Source organism: Heterocephalus glaber, unplaced genomic scaffold, assembly GCF_053883595.1.
Source record: "Heterocephalus glaber isolate CG9 unplaced genomic scaffold, H.glaber_assembly_v1.0 deba00001608, whole genome shotgun sequence".
NCBI classification, from domain to species: Eukaryota; Metazoa; Chordata; class Mammalia; order Rodentia; family Bathyergidae; genus Heterocephalus; species Heterocephalus glaber.
The window spans coordinates 30,226,744-30,244,797 of NW_028258379.1; the positions used below are offsets into that span (position 1 = coordinate 30,226,744).

Below are 18,054 nucleotides of genomic sequence, written 5' to 3' on the forward strand. Positions count from 1 at the left end.
ACAGGCCATCCCAGGGGTGAGGTGGAAATGAGGATCTGGAGCGGAAGTGGAAATGGACAACAGGCGGCGTAAGCAGCAGGCAGACAGACAGCGCGATTCTGACAGCATGCAAGGAGAACAGGGCTCTGGGGACCAGGCCCTAGGCAGCCCGGTGCTCCCAAAGCGAGGGTCATGAGATGGTGCCAGCGGGACATTGGCCAACTGTAACATTTTCAGAGTTATGGGTTTATTTTTATAGTTACTTGCTTTTATGGTGACACTTATTTTCCTTTTACAGCAAAGTACCAACAATAGCCTTTAATTTTCAGATAAACTGAACTGGAAACTTCAGGGGAAACATGCAAGTAGCCACGCAGGTGGCCTAAGGACAGAGCCAAACCAGGGCGGGACCAGAGTGGCTGGAGACAGACAGGAAGGACTGCAGTGGGCAGTGGCCCCTGTCCAGCACACTCCTCGGCTCTGGGTGTGATTTTGTGTGCCAATGTTCTTTCTGTCCACTGCTGTTTTAATCTCAGCATCCAAGATGTCAGAGGAGCACAGCACAGACATAAAACTTCATTCTGGGCTTGACTCTGGCTGGGCAAAATCAATCCAATTGTTCCATACGCTTAGACAGAGCAATCAATCCTTCAAATCACTGAACACCTCTAACAAGGCCCTCGCTAGCGATGCCAGCGACTCAGTGTTCTGACAAAGATGGGGGACGAAAAGGCAGCAATTTTAACTTTAGCTGCTTCAAAATAAGTCTTTAAAACCTCACTTGATGCAGGCTACATGTTTTAGGAAGCACAGCGACACTGACCACTTCTGCTTGACACAGGGGCATGACACAAGCCTGCAGGGGTGGGGATACATGGTTACGCGACTTACTGAGCATGGACATCCTGGCCCAAGGACACGAGCTCTTATGTCCTGAGGGTCCCCTAAAACTGTGCTGTGCTGAAGAAATAGTCCAGGGAGTGTGACAACTCATCTTCTATTTGGAACTGAGAATCCACACTGGCTAATTTGGATCTGGGGTCAGGAGCAGGGGTCCGCTGTAGGCCATGCGGCCTTTAGGTACTGACTTTGAATTTCAGAAATGGAGGAGGACACACGATGCAGACACATGGTAAAGGAAGGTATTAGAAATCTCCAATGTCTGAGAAAGAGACAGGCTCGTTAGGAGAGGACGGGATGTCGGAGGAAGACCAGAACCGCAGGCGTTTAGACAGAGTCGGGTGGGCCGTTGGAGGCTTGTCTTTGTCCTTGCTTTTGCTTCTCAAAAAGGGACTCTTTTTGTGCTGAGCAGCTAAATTGGTTATCACCCGGATAACCCAAAAGAGGAAGGAAAAACAATGAAATTAACAATAATCACAAATGAATCTAAAGCAGCAAAATGCACTAAGGAAATAGTAGCCTGTCCAAATGCAGGACAGACAGGGACGAGATCCAATATCTCAGACCCGAATTGGGGCTCATTGAGTCACTGATGTTCTGACTCAATTTAGTTAATTTAGTGGCACCTAATGCCACCCAGTTACTCACTCAGCATGAGGAGAATTATACACTGCCCAAGGAGCCAGTGGTTTAGATGATTTTTTAATTTCAGCGTGGTAAGTTATTAAATTAGAATGCTTGCTGAGCTAGGACCCAGCTTCTTACTCATCCGTATTAGTGACAGGGTCCCTGACAACAGTTCCAACTGCTCCGGTTCCCCTTAAAACTCGGAAACCCTTCGTGGTGTGCTCTTAGCCTGCTGTCAAGGCATGGTCCACCCGAGCACTCACAAATCACTTCTGCATCTCCAAAATCACCTCTTTTGACAGGATGAGTCTAGATATAATCGCATACCTTTTTCATACCCATAACCCCTTAATGCCAAGAAAAGTCACTATTTCCTTTCAGCTCTCCTCCACTCCTGGCCCTTTACATATACAATCTCCCCCCAACCCCCAACCAGGGATCGAACTCAGGACCTACTGAGCTAAATTCCTGGCCCTAAATATACAATCTTGACAAAGCTGACAATTGGTCTAACTTCTTGAGCATGCCTTGTCTTCTTGTCTTGGCATTAACCAACCTAAGTGGGTTTTTTTGGTTTTTTGGTGGTGGTGGTGGTACTGGGAAAATGAACCCAAGGAGCAAGTTTTATTGTTTTTGTAAATTTGTGAGACAGTCTTGCTAAGTTGTTCAGGCTGGCAGTGAATTTTCGATCTTGCTTCAGGCTCTTGAGTAGTTAGGATTACTGGTGTGTGCTTCCACCCTAAGAGATTTTGGGTTTCAGACTTGATGCTGTTTCTTTCTCCACAGCACCACCCGATGGCCATGGCCCACAGCACAGAATAAGGGACAATTTATGCCAGGAAAGTGGCCTGCTGGTGACCCTGCTGTCCAGCTCAGGGAGGGGCTCTAAGCAGGAGCCCGGAGGCATGTTTGTTTAGCATCTTTAGGGACCAAAGAAGCTTGACCTGCAGGCAGCACAAGCTGAGGTGTTGGCTGGGGCTGACCTGTGTTCAGATCCCTCTTACTTCAGCACCAAGTATTTAACTTGCTTGAGCCTTACTTTTTTGGCTTTAAGAATGGAGAGCAGCAGGACCTGGTGGTGAGCTTATAATCTCAGCACTCGGAGGCTAGGGTGGAGGATCACAAGTTCAAGCCCAGCCCAGGCAATTCAGTGACTTAGTGAGATCTAAAAAGTTAAAAAAATTAAAAAAGGGCTGGAGATGTAGCTCAGTCTGAAGGCCCTGGGTTCAACTCCCCCAGTACCACACACACTCACACAAAAGTGTGTGTGTATAGCGGGGGATACTGATGCCTACCTCACAGGGCAGTTAGGATTAAATGGGACAGATACAGTAAACAATGTAGTTAAAAGGGAGCTGAGCCCTGAGACAGGCTCCAGCCATGCTGCTCCCGGTAACTATTGGTGACCTGCTCATTCATGGATCGGTTCAACTGTTTGGACCAGGCAAGCATTTTCGTCTGAAAAATTTCCCACTCAATTGGACTGATTATAGTTAGTTAATTCAATGTAGGGAATGACACAAGTTGAGATGATAAATGTCAAAACTCAAGCAACAGCCAGCATGGAAATGTGAAGCAACAGGCACCCTAGGTATCTTTTATTCGCAGAGGAGCTGTTCACCCACTCTCCTGCCCGTCCACAGCAGACATGTGAGCATCCGTCCCCAAGCCATGTGCGTGCGTGTGCACGTTTCTTTTCTGCTCTTGACAGTGACACACAGGTACTTTTGGTGAATGTTGCCCCTAAAAGGCTTGTGCACCTGACAACTCAGGGTACTTGTCATTGGTCCTCAGGGCTTCAATCACCAGCCCAAGAGCACCAGGTTCCCTAACATGATCTCCAGAAAGTCCTGATGTCTTCTGTAAAGATTTAAATCACTCAGGTACAGGCCTGGCATTTAAAAGTAAATTTGAGGGCCGGGGATTTAGCTCAGTGGTTCCACCACCTGCCTCGAAAGCACAAGGTCCTGAGTTCAATCCCCAGTACCAAAAAAAAAAGGAAATTTGAAATTTTCACAGTGTTGAAGGGAACCTGTGTTTACTAGAGTCTAAGGCACAGGTTTTTCATACCTTAACAGGTCTGAAATGAGGGCATGGTTTCAACAGTGTCTTACAAGAGTCGCTGCAGGCTAGGCAGTAACTGTGACAGCACTGTCACCACCATAAGCAATTTCTCTTGCTCATGGTTTCCTTTTATGTGCATGCATAAAAACCCGCCTGTCTTTTAGAAGAGCTCTTTTACTATAGCTATACCAGAATGTAATAACACTCCTTAGTGGCCAAGCACTCCATTATTGATCGCCAGTCATTTTCCTTTAGCGCCTTAAAGTAACGTGCAGATGACCTGGCCTCTGAGCACTGATAAAATACAGGATGCAAAACTAGAAATCCTGCTCTTATTTCAGAACCCCTGGTACACTCCAAATGACAATCCTGAGGGAAGACAGACACTGTGTCCCATGGCTGGAGAAGAAACCCTAACCTGCCTTTCAAAGGTTAAACAATGAGAACCACCCAGGACTTCCTGAAGCACCTGGATACATGAAGAGTGTGTTAAATGACCCTGGGATCTCCTATAGAAACCGCTTAGTGCAGACCTTTGACACATCTGAGGGACTCCCGAAACACATACACTACTTTGTCTCTATGGCACCTGTTAAATATAACTCTGGATATTCAGATACCTATCAATCTATGCAATAAACACTGCCATAACAGGGACACAGATTTCTAGTTTCTATCTGATTAGTGACACGCTAGGTGAAGGCACACACCCCTCCACAGTCCCACATCGGCACGTGTACACTCCATGAGGACACTCCTTCCCAAGCCCTAGCGCAGCTGGATGGCTGGTCCTACCTTTCCCCACAGGCCCATTGTGAGCATCACGCTCTTCAGCACAGTTTGAGCCCAGAGGGGCACTGCTGGGGTTCTCTGGCTGTGATCTGAGAGGCTGAGCAGCTGATGGCGAGGCCGGGTCTGAGGACTCAGATTGCCAGGGCGGGCTGTCTGCAGTTGACTTCAGTCGTTCTCTGGAACCCTCTTTCTTTGGCTTAATGAATTTCACTAAGGCTCTGGCTCCAATCCAGTGGTTCTTCCTAGTTGGAAGGAGATTTTTAAAAGGTACAACCAACACTCCCATACCCCAGGATTCCCTAAAATGCATGGAATTTTTATCCTCAGCCTGTGAAGTCTGGCCATTTACTTGTGATTCAGGATGGTGGCACTGAGCTAGGGTGTGGCTGGCTGGTGAAGCACTTGCCTAACTTGTGTGAGGTACCGGTGTTCAGTCCCCAGCACGTTAAAAAAAAAAAAAAAAAAAGGATAGGGGCCAGGGATTTAGCTCAGTGGTTTCGCCGCCTGCTACGCAAGCACAAAGACCCGAGTTCGATCCCCAGTACCAAAAAAAAAAAGGATGGCAACATTCACGAACATTGCTGTGATCATCTTTGGGGCTGGTGTTCCACCTGAGGCTTCCCATACAGGAACATGGCTGTCCACATCATGTTAAATCTTAACACAGGGCTGGGGATTTAGCTCAGTGGTTCCACCGCCTGCCTCGCAAGAGCAAGGTCCCCAGTTCAATCCCCGGTACCAAAAAAAAAAATCTTAACACAAAAACCTGACAAGACCACCCTGCCATCCAGCTTCAGTGGCTCTGAGACCACAGACTCTGCCTCTTAAAAGGTCTCATGGTTAAAGCAAGTCTGTCTCATCCAGGTCGGCCAACATTTGCCACTCCTGACAAGGACAAGGTGGAGCACACAGGTGGCCAGCAAGGTGGTACAGGTGGGGCCTACTAAAGGGCTGAGGGCTGCTGCCTCGCCGCATAGAAAAGCCAGCTGTGCAGGTCATCTTTTAGGTCATTGAATCAGAGCAACTCACTTCTTTGGAGCAGGATCATAGAACTTGTACTGATCCATGATTTTCTCTTCCAGTTTTTCCTTATGTCTCCGTAAGGCATTTAATTTGTCTCTGTGAACAGAAGGGAAAGAAAAGTTATCAATCCATCAAGTTTTAAATAAAACAAATCTGCTCATCAGCCCCACCTGAAGCAGAAGCTTCTCTGGGATTCAGACCCAGGAGAGCTTGTCACCACAATGGTCACCGAGTTTGAAACAGATAGACAAAAGCATCTACCATGGATCCAGGGAGCCCTGTGACCACCAGGGATCCAGCTGTTCAGCAAAGGCAGAACCCTGGCCCGGGCCCATTTTGTGCTGGGCAGTTGCTAACACCTCCACAGGAGCAAATTCCACAGCTCTCAGAGGCAGGCCAGAGATGGGAGCAACCTGGGGAGGCGAGAGGGAGTGGTGGGTCCTGCAACAAGCCTGAGGGCACCGGTGTGGCCAGCTGCAGAGAATCACTGCCCCGTGGGAATGAACTCCGGCTACGGGAGTCGACCTCGGGATGAGGCATCTCCTGACTTCGAAACGTTAGAAGGCAGTTCAGATTTTCAAACCAAGGACCATAGACACCTCTTGAACCCTGGCCTGTCACAGGGCACTTCTGCTCTCTAGGGAGTCTGGAATGCTCCTGTTTGACTCTGGAAGGCTCCTGCATGGTCAGGCAGACAGTGATCTTGAAAACAAGGTTCAGAGCAGAGGCAGCTGCCTGGGCTCCTTCGGTTTTGAAGCTGTTGAGCTTCCGCCTAAGCCACGGGTTTTCCCAAGACCTCACTGTGAGGCTGCACCCTGGGAAAAGCGGCCACAGTGCAGCCCTGACCACCAGCCGCACCCCGCACCCCTCCCAGGTCTCAGCTCAGTGTCTGTGCCTTCTCACCATCTTCACAGCCAGGCTCCCCAGCCTCCGTGGCACTGCTTTCGTGGCTGGGTTTGGCCCCACACACGCACCAGGCTCAGAGCAGTTCTAGGAAGGGTGCCAACCCGCTGGCCTGACGCAGACGCTCTCTAATTCAAAGCGTCACCCAATAATCCCCCTGGGACCAGGCTCCTGCGCCTTCTAGTCAGCACCTGCCCAACCTCTGCTGTCAATTCCATCTCATGGATTACAGAGTGCTAGCTTTGAGCAACTGTCATTTCTACCCCCAAATTATAGTGTGGGTTCACACATACACCATCCTGCAATAGGCAGGGGTGAGCAGATAGGCAGGCAGCCCTGGAGAGCACATCGTTACATCAGAGGGAGCGGGGACAGCAGCCAGGGGTTCACCGTGACCATGTCCTCCAGAAGCATGTCTCTCTGGCCTTTGGCACACTCACGCCAGCGCACCGCCAGGGGTGCCACCACGGCACGGAGGGGTCAAACCACTCTGGACTCTGGACATACAACTTGGGTTACTTGGCTTCCAGCACCAGGGTTCTTCCTCTTGTCCTCTGCTTCTAGAAACTTCCTAGGCCTCCTAGACTCACATCCCTTTCCCAGTGACTCCAAGGGTTTCAGCAGGGCAGGGGAGCCCTCCACGGCGGAGCACCATCCTTTCCGGCCTTGTCTCCCACTGCCCTCAGTGGTCCTTGCGCCCAGATTACCTGCCTGCCCTTTCTGCACCACACCCGCTTCCCCGCCCCTCCTGAGCTGCTCTCTCTCATCGAAGATGGCAGCAAGCACTGACTCCTGCCACCCTCCCTCCCACGCCTGGCTGGAGGACACACTGCTCACACCTATCACCCTCCCTGGACCTAGGCTGCCAGGGCCTGCCCCGAGGCCAGCACTTCCTAACCGCCTGCCGGGCAAGGGAGGAAAACAGGACACAGCAAGCCTATTCCCCACAGTTCCAAAGTCTCCCTGGGAGATGTATCACTTTTCGGTGCTGGCATCACTTCTAGAAGTGAACGTCAATGGCCAACGAAGCTTCTGGTGATGAACAGTGTCTTGGACAAAGCCCACAAAAGCTAACCACTACCACTCCAGCAACTTAGACCACGGCAGGGAAATCTATGTTGGTCACACCATCTGCCCCTGCCCTCGGGACCCCAGTGGATCTGACTGTCACAAGCCGGGCAGGGGAAGCCAGGACCTCACGAGCTGCTGGCTGGCCTGCCCTGGGGGTGGGGACAGCAGTCCAGGCCCGCCCACCCCACCCCTTACATGTACTGCTTCTGCTCCTCATGGTACTGCTCCTTGTTCTCCAGGTTCTGTTCTAGGAGCATCTGGTTCTGCTGGCTCAGCAGCTGGATCTGGCTCAGGAGGTGATGGTTCTCCTCCTCCAAGTTCCCCTTTAGGCGGGAGAGCAGCTGAAACACAGACCCAGACGGCTCAGGCACCACGTGACCCCATGCTCCCACCTAGCTTGCCAAAGAAGTAAAGGTCAAGTGCGCACAATGGGTCATCTCCGAACCGCCCACACTTGTGGACACCTGCAAGGCTCCAGAGAGCCCACAGCCTGGCCCGTGCCCTCTACCAGGGCACCGCCTGACTGAGGTGGCCAGGCACTGAGCGCGCAGCGGTCCAAGCTGACACGCACTCAACTTGAGACGCGCAGCAGAGGCTGGAGGTTCAACACGGGAAAGACAGAACAGGAAATTTCACCCGGAGTGGCGGCATGTGCCTGCCTGTACATGAGAAGAGCTACGTGGAAGGCTGAGGCAGGTGGTCAAGGCTGGCCTGAGCAATGTGGGAAGACTCCCCCATAAAAAAAAATTCATTTTATAAAGATTTTTTAAACATAGCTACAAGAAAATGTTATATTGCACACCCAGCATGCATTCTATTCCAACTGGACAGCTTTGCGTTAAGAGAAGTGGCACACCTATTCTACTCAGAGGGCAAAAGTGTCAGTTCTAGGCTTTCCAAGCCATCCAGTGTCTGTCACAGCTCACTACTCAGCTCTGCCTTGGTGGCAGAAAGGCAGCTATTGGCACCATGAGAATGCACAAGCCTTATTCTGAGTCAACAAAACTTTACTTCTAGATGCTGATGTTTAAATTCCCTATGATTTTTACTCACCACAAAATATTATTGCTCAATTTTTCTCCCCATTAAAAACTGTTAAGAACCATTCTTATTTTGTGGTCTGTATAAAAACAGGTGATAGGCAGGACTTGGCCAGTGGCAGCAGAGACTGGGTCTAGTTCACCAACACAAGGGACAAGGACGGAGACTCCAGCTCCCGGGTCTCTGTGAGGATCGAGTGAGACGACAGACACGCACACAGCAAGAGGCCCAGTGCATCCCAGGGGGAACGCAGGAGCTGCCCTGGCCTCTTCATCCCATTGGCCATTACAACTCCGCTTCTCCACGGAGAGCCTAGAACATGGCTACAGTTTAGGGGTACACGACGAGCAGAGCTGGAAGGGAAAAGGAGGGGAGGCCACGACCGACGACTTCTTTCACTAAAAATATTTCCAGAGCATTGCTGCAACACCATTTGGACAACACAGGAACCGCCCTTCCTGGAGACTGGGTTGGACCCTGCAAAGACCCACCCGGCGTAGCTGCAGTCCCGGGGACCTTGTGCCATTGGGCCCTTGTTATGGCTGAGTTCCCAATCCTGGGGCCAGGTGGGGCCGTCCCAGTGATGACACGATAGCTGCTTGTCTGCCCATTAGGCTCTGCCAACAAACCAACGTGACTTAGGGACGCGTGGGCAGCTCAGGAGAGGTGCAGGGAGGCGATCCCTCTGTGCAAGCCTGAGCTGTGGAAGCCCTCACCCCGAGTCACTCAGAATGTGACTGTATTTGGAGCTGGGGCCTCTAAAAGAGGAGATGAAGATGAGGCTGGCCATGAAGGCGGGGATGGACAATCCGACAAGACAGGTGTCCTTGGAGAAGAGGAAATCTGGACCCAGGCAGAGACACCAGGGATACAGAGAGAGAAAAAACACATGCGTGAGGACACACGGGATGGTGGCTTCCTGCCAGCCAGGGCAAGAGCCTGTCCGAGCTGTGGCAAACGCAGCTCCCACCTGAGGCCTGTTTGGGACCAGTTCATGCTAGACCTGGGGTTTTCACTGACCTCCCCACAATCCGCCTTCCTGGCTCTGCCCCTCACCCACTTCCCTCTCATGACCTGAACTGACCCAGTCAGGCAGGCTCTCACATGGCCCCCAGTCCCACCTCACGAGCCAGCCTTTTCCATGAAATATACCCATGCCACACCTCGCCAGTTCTTCCACTCCGACGCAAACGCAACCCTTTCTATGCGGCTTCCTGCACAGCCTGACACGGTCTCCTCAAACACCCTGCACTGTGTGTACAGCAGGACAATTCATAACTGCAGCCTAGATGTTTATCAGGAGATGAATGGATAAAGAAAATGTGTTTTTTGGGCCGGAGATTTAGCTCAGCGGTTCCACTGCCTGCCTCGAAAGGGCAAGGACCTGAGTCCCATTCCCAGTACCAAAAAAAAAGAAAAAAAAGTTTTTTAATACACAGTGGAGTACTACTCTGCTATAAAGAAGGATAACCTTTGAATCATCTGTAGGAAAATGGATGTACCTTGAGACTATAATGTTAAGCGAAGCAAATCAGACACACAAGGTTAAATATTGCACGGTTTCTCTTTTATGAGAAACCCAATATAAGAATAAAGTACAAGGGCCAGGGATTTAGCTCAGTGGATCCAGCACCTGCCTTATATGCCCAAGGACCCGAGTTTGATCCCTGTACCAAAAAAAAAAAAAAAAGAAAAGAATAAAGTACAACATAAAAGACAGAAAATAGGAAAAAGAGAAAAAAAGTTATTGCTATCCACCTTGAACAATGTACCTAAGTGTACCTCAATTTAGTGTAATGTCTTATGTGTTTTATACTTTTTTTGGCCTGTCAGTCTGGCTGTCAATCTGTATTTACAACTAACTTGATGAGGACTGCTGGCCAAAAAAAATTTTTTAAAGGAGTAGAAGGGAAGGGGGAAAAAAAAAGAATTGAGATGTGTTATACATATGTACTGATTCCCCACAATGAATGTAATCACTGTGTACTGCAAACATGTACTGATAAAATCAAAAATTAAAAATCAGAATCTTAATGCCCTGCCGGGTAACGGCACAGTCCCTGGGCTTTGCTTTCCTTCACTGTGATGTCTCCCAGCGCTAGCACAGGGTCAAAGGCAAGGCCGCTGCGTAGGCCTAGCCCCGAGATCACACGCTGACCCTGGGGCTGTCCTGGGGCAGGCCTGGGACCCATCTTCCCAGCCTGCCTCTGTGCACCTCGGTCCATCTAAGATCCCTTCCAGAGATGGGGCTCTGCTGCCTACGATAGCCACTCCCACCTGCTGCACCAGAAAGGACAGCTCTGGAAGCCAGCGACCTTGAATCAGTTTCATCCTTACTGCCCCAGGACCCTAAGCTTGTCAGCCAAACCCCAAGATGGGACAAATCTGGCCATTTCTAGAAGAGAGTGGCTATAGAAATAAAGAGATCTGGAAACACAGGATGGACACAGGTAGGGGACAGATAGAAACACTGTCTCCATCCCCACCGCTGCCCTCTGGGCAAAGTCACATAGGCAGCATCTGATATTCTTACCAAAGCAGCATCCGACCCACTTCCAAGGCCCTGGGCCACCCACACAGTCTCCTGGAGCAAAACTCTTGTGAGGCCCTGCTGTCACCCCGCACGCTACTGGGGCCTCACCTCGCAGTGGTTGTCCAGCTTGGTCAGCGAGATGTCCATGGTCTGGTGCTGCTCCTTCAGCTCATCGAAGCGGGCCTGCCAGCGGTTCAGCTCCAGCTGCGACGTGTTCAGTGAGGTTTTCAGCTCCTTGGTGTGGGCATGCAGCTCTTCACATTCCCCCTTCAGCTGCTGATGCAGGAAATTGACCCTATGGAGCAGAGAGCCACAAGGCAAAAGGGCTGCAGCATGTTCCAAAGAGGGACTGGCCCTGTGCCAGGATGTGCATCCTCAGAGAAAGCCACAACCTCTCTGGGCCTCAGGCTTCTCTATGTGTAAAATGAGAGAGTGACATGAAACTGCTGGTTTCCAAACTGTGTTCTTTGGGGTTCTATTAGGGAACCCTCTGTTGCCACCACACTGGGGCTGGAGGGAAACTGATCAGGCGGGCTCAGACCCCAGCCTCAATCATACATTTCTGGTATCCTAGCCCTTCTATATTAAGATTTTAGCATCTCAGCATACTTGGGAAAAGAGATTCTGCTGTATAAAAACAAACAAACCAACAAACACTGAGCCAGAAGTTGATGCCTATGCCTAACCCTCTTCCCAGTTTCACACACCTACTTTCAACTCCTAAGATCAACAGGATAAGATGGCAGGGTATTATGTAAATCAAAAATGACCATTATCATAATTATTAGCCAGGGGGGGTTCTCAGAAGACAATCAGAGAGCTCAAATCACCGGGGGCTCATACACTCAATTTGGACACATGTGTCTTGTTTGATGTACACAATCTTTAAAAAATGAGTTGTCAACATTTAAAAATGTGGACATTTCACATCAACACCTGGACATTCAGCTTCCCTGAGAACATGAACCAGAGAAGTGACCAGAGGCCCCAGGCCCCACTGCTGTTGACTTGCAGTGGCCCTTCTCACCGGTGTGGACTCCCCAGCACACAGTCTGCGGTCCGCTGCTGGTGCTGTTTCACCCCTGTGCTTTCCCTACCTGGTCACAGCAGGCACCTGAGTGTGTAACCCCAGTATGCTACCCCAGGGATGTAGAGGAAGCAGAACTTTATACGGTCTCCAGGACTCTAGAAGGAGCTAAGACCTGGATTCACCCTGACTCTGCCCTTAACCAGAGGCACTAACCTTGAACATGTTACTTGATCTCCCCAAGTCTGTTTCCTTGTGGGGGGGGGGTACAGTACAGTCTACTCTTAATATGTGCATTAGTTCTGTTCTATAAAACCCTGGCAAACAGTGAATTAGTGAACACCGCACCACTGCTCCGAGGGAAAACACAGGATTAGGCTCCCGAGAGCTTCTGGTTACGGCACTCTTGTTTTAGTAGGTTTCTGTTTAAAGGCACCTTATGTAATGTACTCACAGCTGACAGCACTCTAGCTCTGCCTGGGCAAAGCTTATCTAGCACACACATTTTGTCCAGGGGACATTACAGCCTTTCACACTCAGGGACAGTAGGTGACACTTCAGCACTATGGCTGGGGCCATTTTAAACAGGGAGATCAAGGCCCAAAGCACAAAACACAAAAACATGGCACCAAGCAGGTTTTGACAGGGACTTTTGTTTGCAGTAGGAGCGTTGAAACAAGAAGCCCCTCAGCTGGGAACAGGGATGTCTGGTGCCTCAGATATTTTGTGGACTCTGTATGTCCACAAAAGCCCCACAGGTATTCATTCCGGTGCTACATATAAAAGCTAGCAAGCAGGAAAATTCACAAATTCAGAATCTGTGGATAAGAAGGGTCAGTGGCACCTCCTTCATGACAGTGTTGTAGGCTGAAGGTTGATGATGGAGACATCTGTACCGGACACAGCCATTATCACATGGGGAGGTGAGAAACACCAAGCTTTTCACCAAGAGAAACACGAGATATTCCCACAGCCGCCCAAGTCCTTCCACCCAGCAGCCAGCTGGAGCTACCCTCCGCTCCCTCCCCTAGCCACTGTTAACAAGATAGGCTTCATACAGACACACGGAGACCAGGGAACCACAGACTTTCTGTGGTGGACAGAACGCTGGGGCAATCGCGCGGCAGTGCTGGTGCTCACCTGTCCAGCTCTGCCCGTAGCCTCCGGTTCTCATCCGTAGTGACAGCGTGCGTCCTCTGCTCCTGCTGCAGCGCCTCCCGCTCGGCAGTCAGGACCTTCTCCAGCTGGTCCAACTCCTCCCTGTGCTTCAGCATGTCGCCGTGCCTGTCGGAGGGAGACACTGCTGGGTGTTTGGGATGGGCCCTTGTGCAGGTAACTCAGAGCCTGGAAGACTGACGAGGCCTCTGGGATGGAGGGATTTCTCTGCAGAAGGAAGGGGATGGGGCAGGGCACAGGTGGAGAGGCCAGGACAGCAGAGAGGTGAACAAGGGCTGCCAAGGGGCTGAGCCGGCACCCAGCCCTGAGCCCAAAATCTTCTTCCTCCCACCCAATGTATCCCTGTGGTCCCTTCTCTGTCAAGGCTGCTCCTCACCCAAGAGGAAGGCTGCACTGAACTCTACGTCCACTTTTGGGAATTATAAATAAGTTGCTAGGTGGTTCACTAAGCACAAACAGATCTAAAGGAGACCACAAAATCCACTGTGTGTAATAGCTGAGCCCACTGTGTGTAATAGCTAAGCCCTCCTCACCACCCTCCCGCTCCCTTGGGAGCTCAGGTCTGCTAGTTCCTAGCTTGGCCCTCCTGGGGTCTAGGCCTGCTGAGGGCTGCAGGGGCCGCCTCTCCTGAGCTACCCCCAGTCACAGCCCTCACCCTTTTTCTCCCCTCCCATCCTGCCTCAATTCTCTGTGCACTCAACCCTTGCAGGCTGCACAGCGACCGGTGGGGGGCAGCAGAGCACAAGGCTGGAGTCTCTGAGACTCCCAGGCCCTCCTTCCCTCCCACTGCCCGGAATCTTCTGTGCTCCCAGTGGACCCCATCTCCCCCAGGTCTGAGGCACACAACTGTCTCTGCGCAGGCAAACTCCGGAGTGGCCCTCACAGACAGTCTCGCAGAGAACATGCAAGGCTCCAGGGGCTTCTAGCTGGGCTCCACACCTCTACAGCCTGCCCTGCACCAGCTGTGCCTGTACTGCCTCCCTAGAGCCAGATGTGGGAATCCAACAAGGAAACCTGCTCACAGACAAATATTTGCGAGGCCTTTAGCCATGGGGCAGAGGCTGCCCCAGGCACAGAGCTGAGATTTGAGGCTCTGCCTGGTTTTTAGAGCAGGACCTTTCTCGTCCAAGTCTGACAGATAAGGGCCCTGGGCTGACCACTAAGGTTCCCCAATTCCTGCTCCTTTCTTGTGATGACTTAGAAAAGCATGATTTAAACTATTAGTAACTACCCAACTGCATGGCAGACTTTAGCAGTCCTGTTCACCCTAATCCCCAGCACAACATACAGTAAATAGAGGAATGAGAAGTGAGCCTGTCCGATTTCAGTGCCAGAGGAAAGACTACACAGCCATCAGCCCTGTGTGGCAGGTCCCTATACCCGAGACCTGCAGCCACTGTGCAACCAGCAAGGCATTTGCAGCAACCAGAAGATGCTGCCCGAGCAAGCAACCACAGGGAAATGACGAGAACTCTACTTCCGGGCCAGTCCCAAAGCCACCTGCAAAAGCCTTCCCTCTGACAGATGCTGAGAACACAAGAAGATGCTATCACAGTGTACTCGCCATGGGCTCAAGGACTGAGACACGTGCCCAGGTGTCTCGTGCTTAACTCAGGAGCTGTGTGAATACTGCCTGTCCTGCTTTATTAGCCAACACACAGATGTTCAATAAACGTCACCCAAGTACAGGAGGCGAAGACGAAGGTGTTAAGAAGTGGAAGATGCACCCTTTGGTGGGAGGAACAGAATCTTACAGGGGCTGAGGCCTCGGCAGCCCTGAAAGGAGATGGGGTGGATAAAGGGAGAGGAGGCAAAGAGGACACATCCAACCAATGCTGTCACTACCTGTGTGCCCACAAGCATCACCAATGCCCACACAAGGCTTTTCTGGCTCAAAGACATTCACAGGTCCCTATGGTTGAAGCCCCCTGCACATCAGCTGCTACCACCTGAAAGAACCAACATGTACCTAGACGTCCTGTTGAGGGTGACTCAAGGGAACTGCTGCCAATGTATGGGGCCTGTCGCAAGCATGGGAAGTGGGTAATCTGGCCTCTCTTTGAAGGAGCTTCCGCCTCTTACCCTCTGTATTCAGTTTATATGGAATCTCCAGAAGCCTCAGGAGGGCAATTTGTCCCACCCGTTCTACATCTTGCTGCACCTGCCCAGGGACCTGGCACCACCAGGAACATGCACGGAGCAGGAGCTCAGGGGATGGTAGCTGACTTGGTGACACCAAACCCAGACTCAGGAAGGTCAAGAGTGCAAAGTTAAGGCCTGAGTATTTCACTATATGCGAATTTTACCTCCCCCCTAAGACTCTGGGGATGGCGAGGGATGATGAAGGCAGAACTGGCGTTATGTGGCTAAACGAGGAAGATGGATGACTGGGGATTCACGATACAATTCTGCTTATTTTCTATGCATTCAGAAGTTTCCATAATTAAAGGAGTTTTGTTGTTGTTGCTGTTTTTAAGGCAAACCAGCCAGCCAGACGCTTCTATGAAAGAACAGGCCAGCAGAGTCAGGCTGGGTCCCTGAACACTGGGAGCTATAGGTGACTCCCTCCGGGTCACAGGCTGGGAGAGGAAAGGGCAGGAAGGAGAGAATCCTTAGAACAGGACTTCTGGTGCTCTCCAGGCTCCCAGAGCTGGGAGCAGCTGCAGCATCTTTTCTTTCCTTGGGCAACCCCCACCCTGCCACTCGGTGTCCAGCTGCACAAACTTAAAATTGCTCGAGGTGACATTTTATTTCCTTCCCATTGCCCTGACAATGGGAAGCAGCCAGCCAAGAGGAAATGCAGGGAGAGGGATAGAGGCGGACTATGGGCCGGGAGAAAGCCCAGTCCCAGAAGAGCCTGAGGACTCACGCACAGCACTGACCTGTGCCCCCACCAGACCTCGCCCCTGCTCCCACGGTCCCCAGTTCCCACCCCTGAGACCAAGGCTGCACCTCTCTCTGAGCTCCTTGTGCTCCAGATCCAGGTTCCGGTGCAGTGTCTTCAGGCAGCTGTGCTGGCGGATGAGGGCCTCGTACTCTGAGGACTGGTGCTCATGCAGTGAGCTCAGGTGCTCGTGGTCCTGGAGCAAGGCCTCGTAGGCGGCCGCCAACTGCTCCTGCTGCCTCTGCAGGCCCTCGTGCTCTGTCTCCTTGGCTGTGTGTTGGCTCTGCAGCAGTGTGTACTGTGCGGCCAGCGAAGCACTCTGGGAACTCAGCGTGGAATTCTCCACCTGCAAGAGAGCAGAGTCCCAGACTGCGGGTCAGACACTAATGCTCAGGGACCTCGGCAAGGTGGGCCAGGCCCGGAAGGGTGGCTCTACCTGAATTTAAGGACCTGCTCTGGGAGGGGGACCTCGCAGCACAGTGGACTACAGCTGGAGCAGTCATCCTGAGCCCTCTCCAGAAGTTAAGGCCTGCCCATGGGTAACTTCCTTGTGGACTATTTTTAAAAACCAATTTTCTACAAGTAAACAAAAAAATCTGTAAGGATACAGACTATCTCAACAACACGATCAACCAATCTAACTTATATAAGTGATGTTTATAGAATACTGCATCCAACATAGTTCAAAATCATTAGAGAATTGAACAGGAGCCAGAACCACCCTGACAAACCCATATCTTATTTTCTTGTTTTCACAGAACAAATCCCAACCTCTTCACCAAAGAGTTTCCTATTTATCGTCCCTGCTCCATACGTTTCCTCAGACACAGCACTAATGAATGACCATTAATTTTTCCCACCACCTATAACCATAAATAAAACCAGCATCCTCAGCAGCCCAGAGGACTGGTTGGTTCCGTGGGCTGCTCCCAACAGTTAGGGGCGTCTTCCCAGCCTAATTCCCTCTTGCAGTTGAAAATGCACACTGGCTCAACAAAGGTTCTGCCAGGTTCTGCACTATGGAAACCTGGTCAATTGTTTAACCAAACTTATTTGCCCTCCGGACCTTTTCTACGTCATTCCTATACCTCTGAAGGAACAGACTTTGGGAAACGTGGGCAGGAATATAAAAGCGGAGAAATGAAGACTTCAGCCCACGAAGCCACAGGCTCAATCACTCAAAGTGGCTCACTTTTAAGCGGTGGCTCACCATCACCTTCAAAGACCATGTCTACAGGGAGCTTATTAACAGGTCACACCCTTCACCCCCTCGTGCTTCATCCTACTGCTCGCTCCTCTGCAAGCCCAGAGCCGGCTGTCTGGTACCTGCAACTTGGCGGTCTGGGTCTGCAGCATGGTGGTGTGTTCCTGCAGGAAGGCACTCTGCTTCTGCAGCGTCAGGATCTGACTACTGAAGGCCATGTTCTGCGTCTCCAGGTGCTGCAGCTGCTCCTTCAGCAGCTGCTTCTCGGCCTGCAGAGCTGCGTTCTAAGGGACGGGGAAGCGTGCATCAGTCAAACAAGACAAGGCAAGCGCCAAGTGGCCACAGGTACCTGGGCTGCAACAAACCCTCAAGTGTGGTCGGGGGCCAAAATGTGTCCACCAGGTACAGAAAGCAACAGCTTCCCTCTTTGATAAGGACAATCAACAGGATTTTTGAGAAAGAGACCACACATCAAGGGGGATTCATATTGCAGGGCACCCCAAGTGATGGGGGGGCCAGGCACACTGGAGTTAGAGCCGCTTCTGCCTTGTTCTCTTCCATGCTTCCTTTTGCTCTCTGCGGAGCACCTAAGAATGCTTTTTTGTGAGTTGGATCCACCTCCTGCTGACCTTGGCCGCAGCTCTTCCTACTCTGGGGAGACAGCAGGTGGAAGAGGGTTTGCACATTATGTGGGACTAATAAAGAGCACGTCAATCATGCCACCAACTGGGCTGGGGACCAGGAAATGGGAGAGAGGCTGCATTCTTGTGCTACCTCTTACTAGCACAGGACTTTGGGAGAATCATATACTCTGCCTCAGTTTTCTTATC

The 18,054-nt window shown here is 51.2% G+C and overlaps 1 protein-coding gene across 5 annotated transcripts in view; it reads right to left on the bottom strand.

Annotated features, from left to right (window-relative positions):
- The window catches only part of Ccdc88c (coiled-coil and HOOK domain protein 88C), a 121,200-nt gene that overhangs the window by 12,607 nt on the left and 90,539 nt on the right, over positions 1 to 18,054 (bottom strand). For all 5 annotated transcript variants that reach the window (XM_004837063.3, XM_013066828.3, XM_087195479.1 and 2 more), the window contains 7 exons: positions 17,347 to 17,508; positions 16,089 to 16,366; positions 13,101 to 13,244; positions 11,042 to 11,228; positions 7,555 to 7,700; positions 5,392 to 5,481; positions 4,366 to 4,604 (listed from right to left, as the gene is read on the bottom strand). In XM_004837063.3, coding sequence (XP_004837120.1) covers positions 4,366 to 4,604; positions 5,392 to 5,481; positions 7,555 to 7,700; positions 11,042 to 11,228; positions 13,101 to 13,244; positions 16,089 to 16,366; positions 17,347 to 17,508 — 1,246 coding nt within the window. The remainder of the gene's footprint in view (positions 1 to 4,365; positions 4,605 to 5,391; positions 5,482 to 7,554; positions 7,701 to 11,041; positions 11,229 to 13,100; positions 13,245 to 16,088; positions 16,367 to 17,346; positions 17,509 to 18,054) is intronic.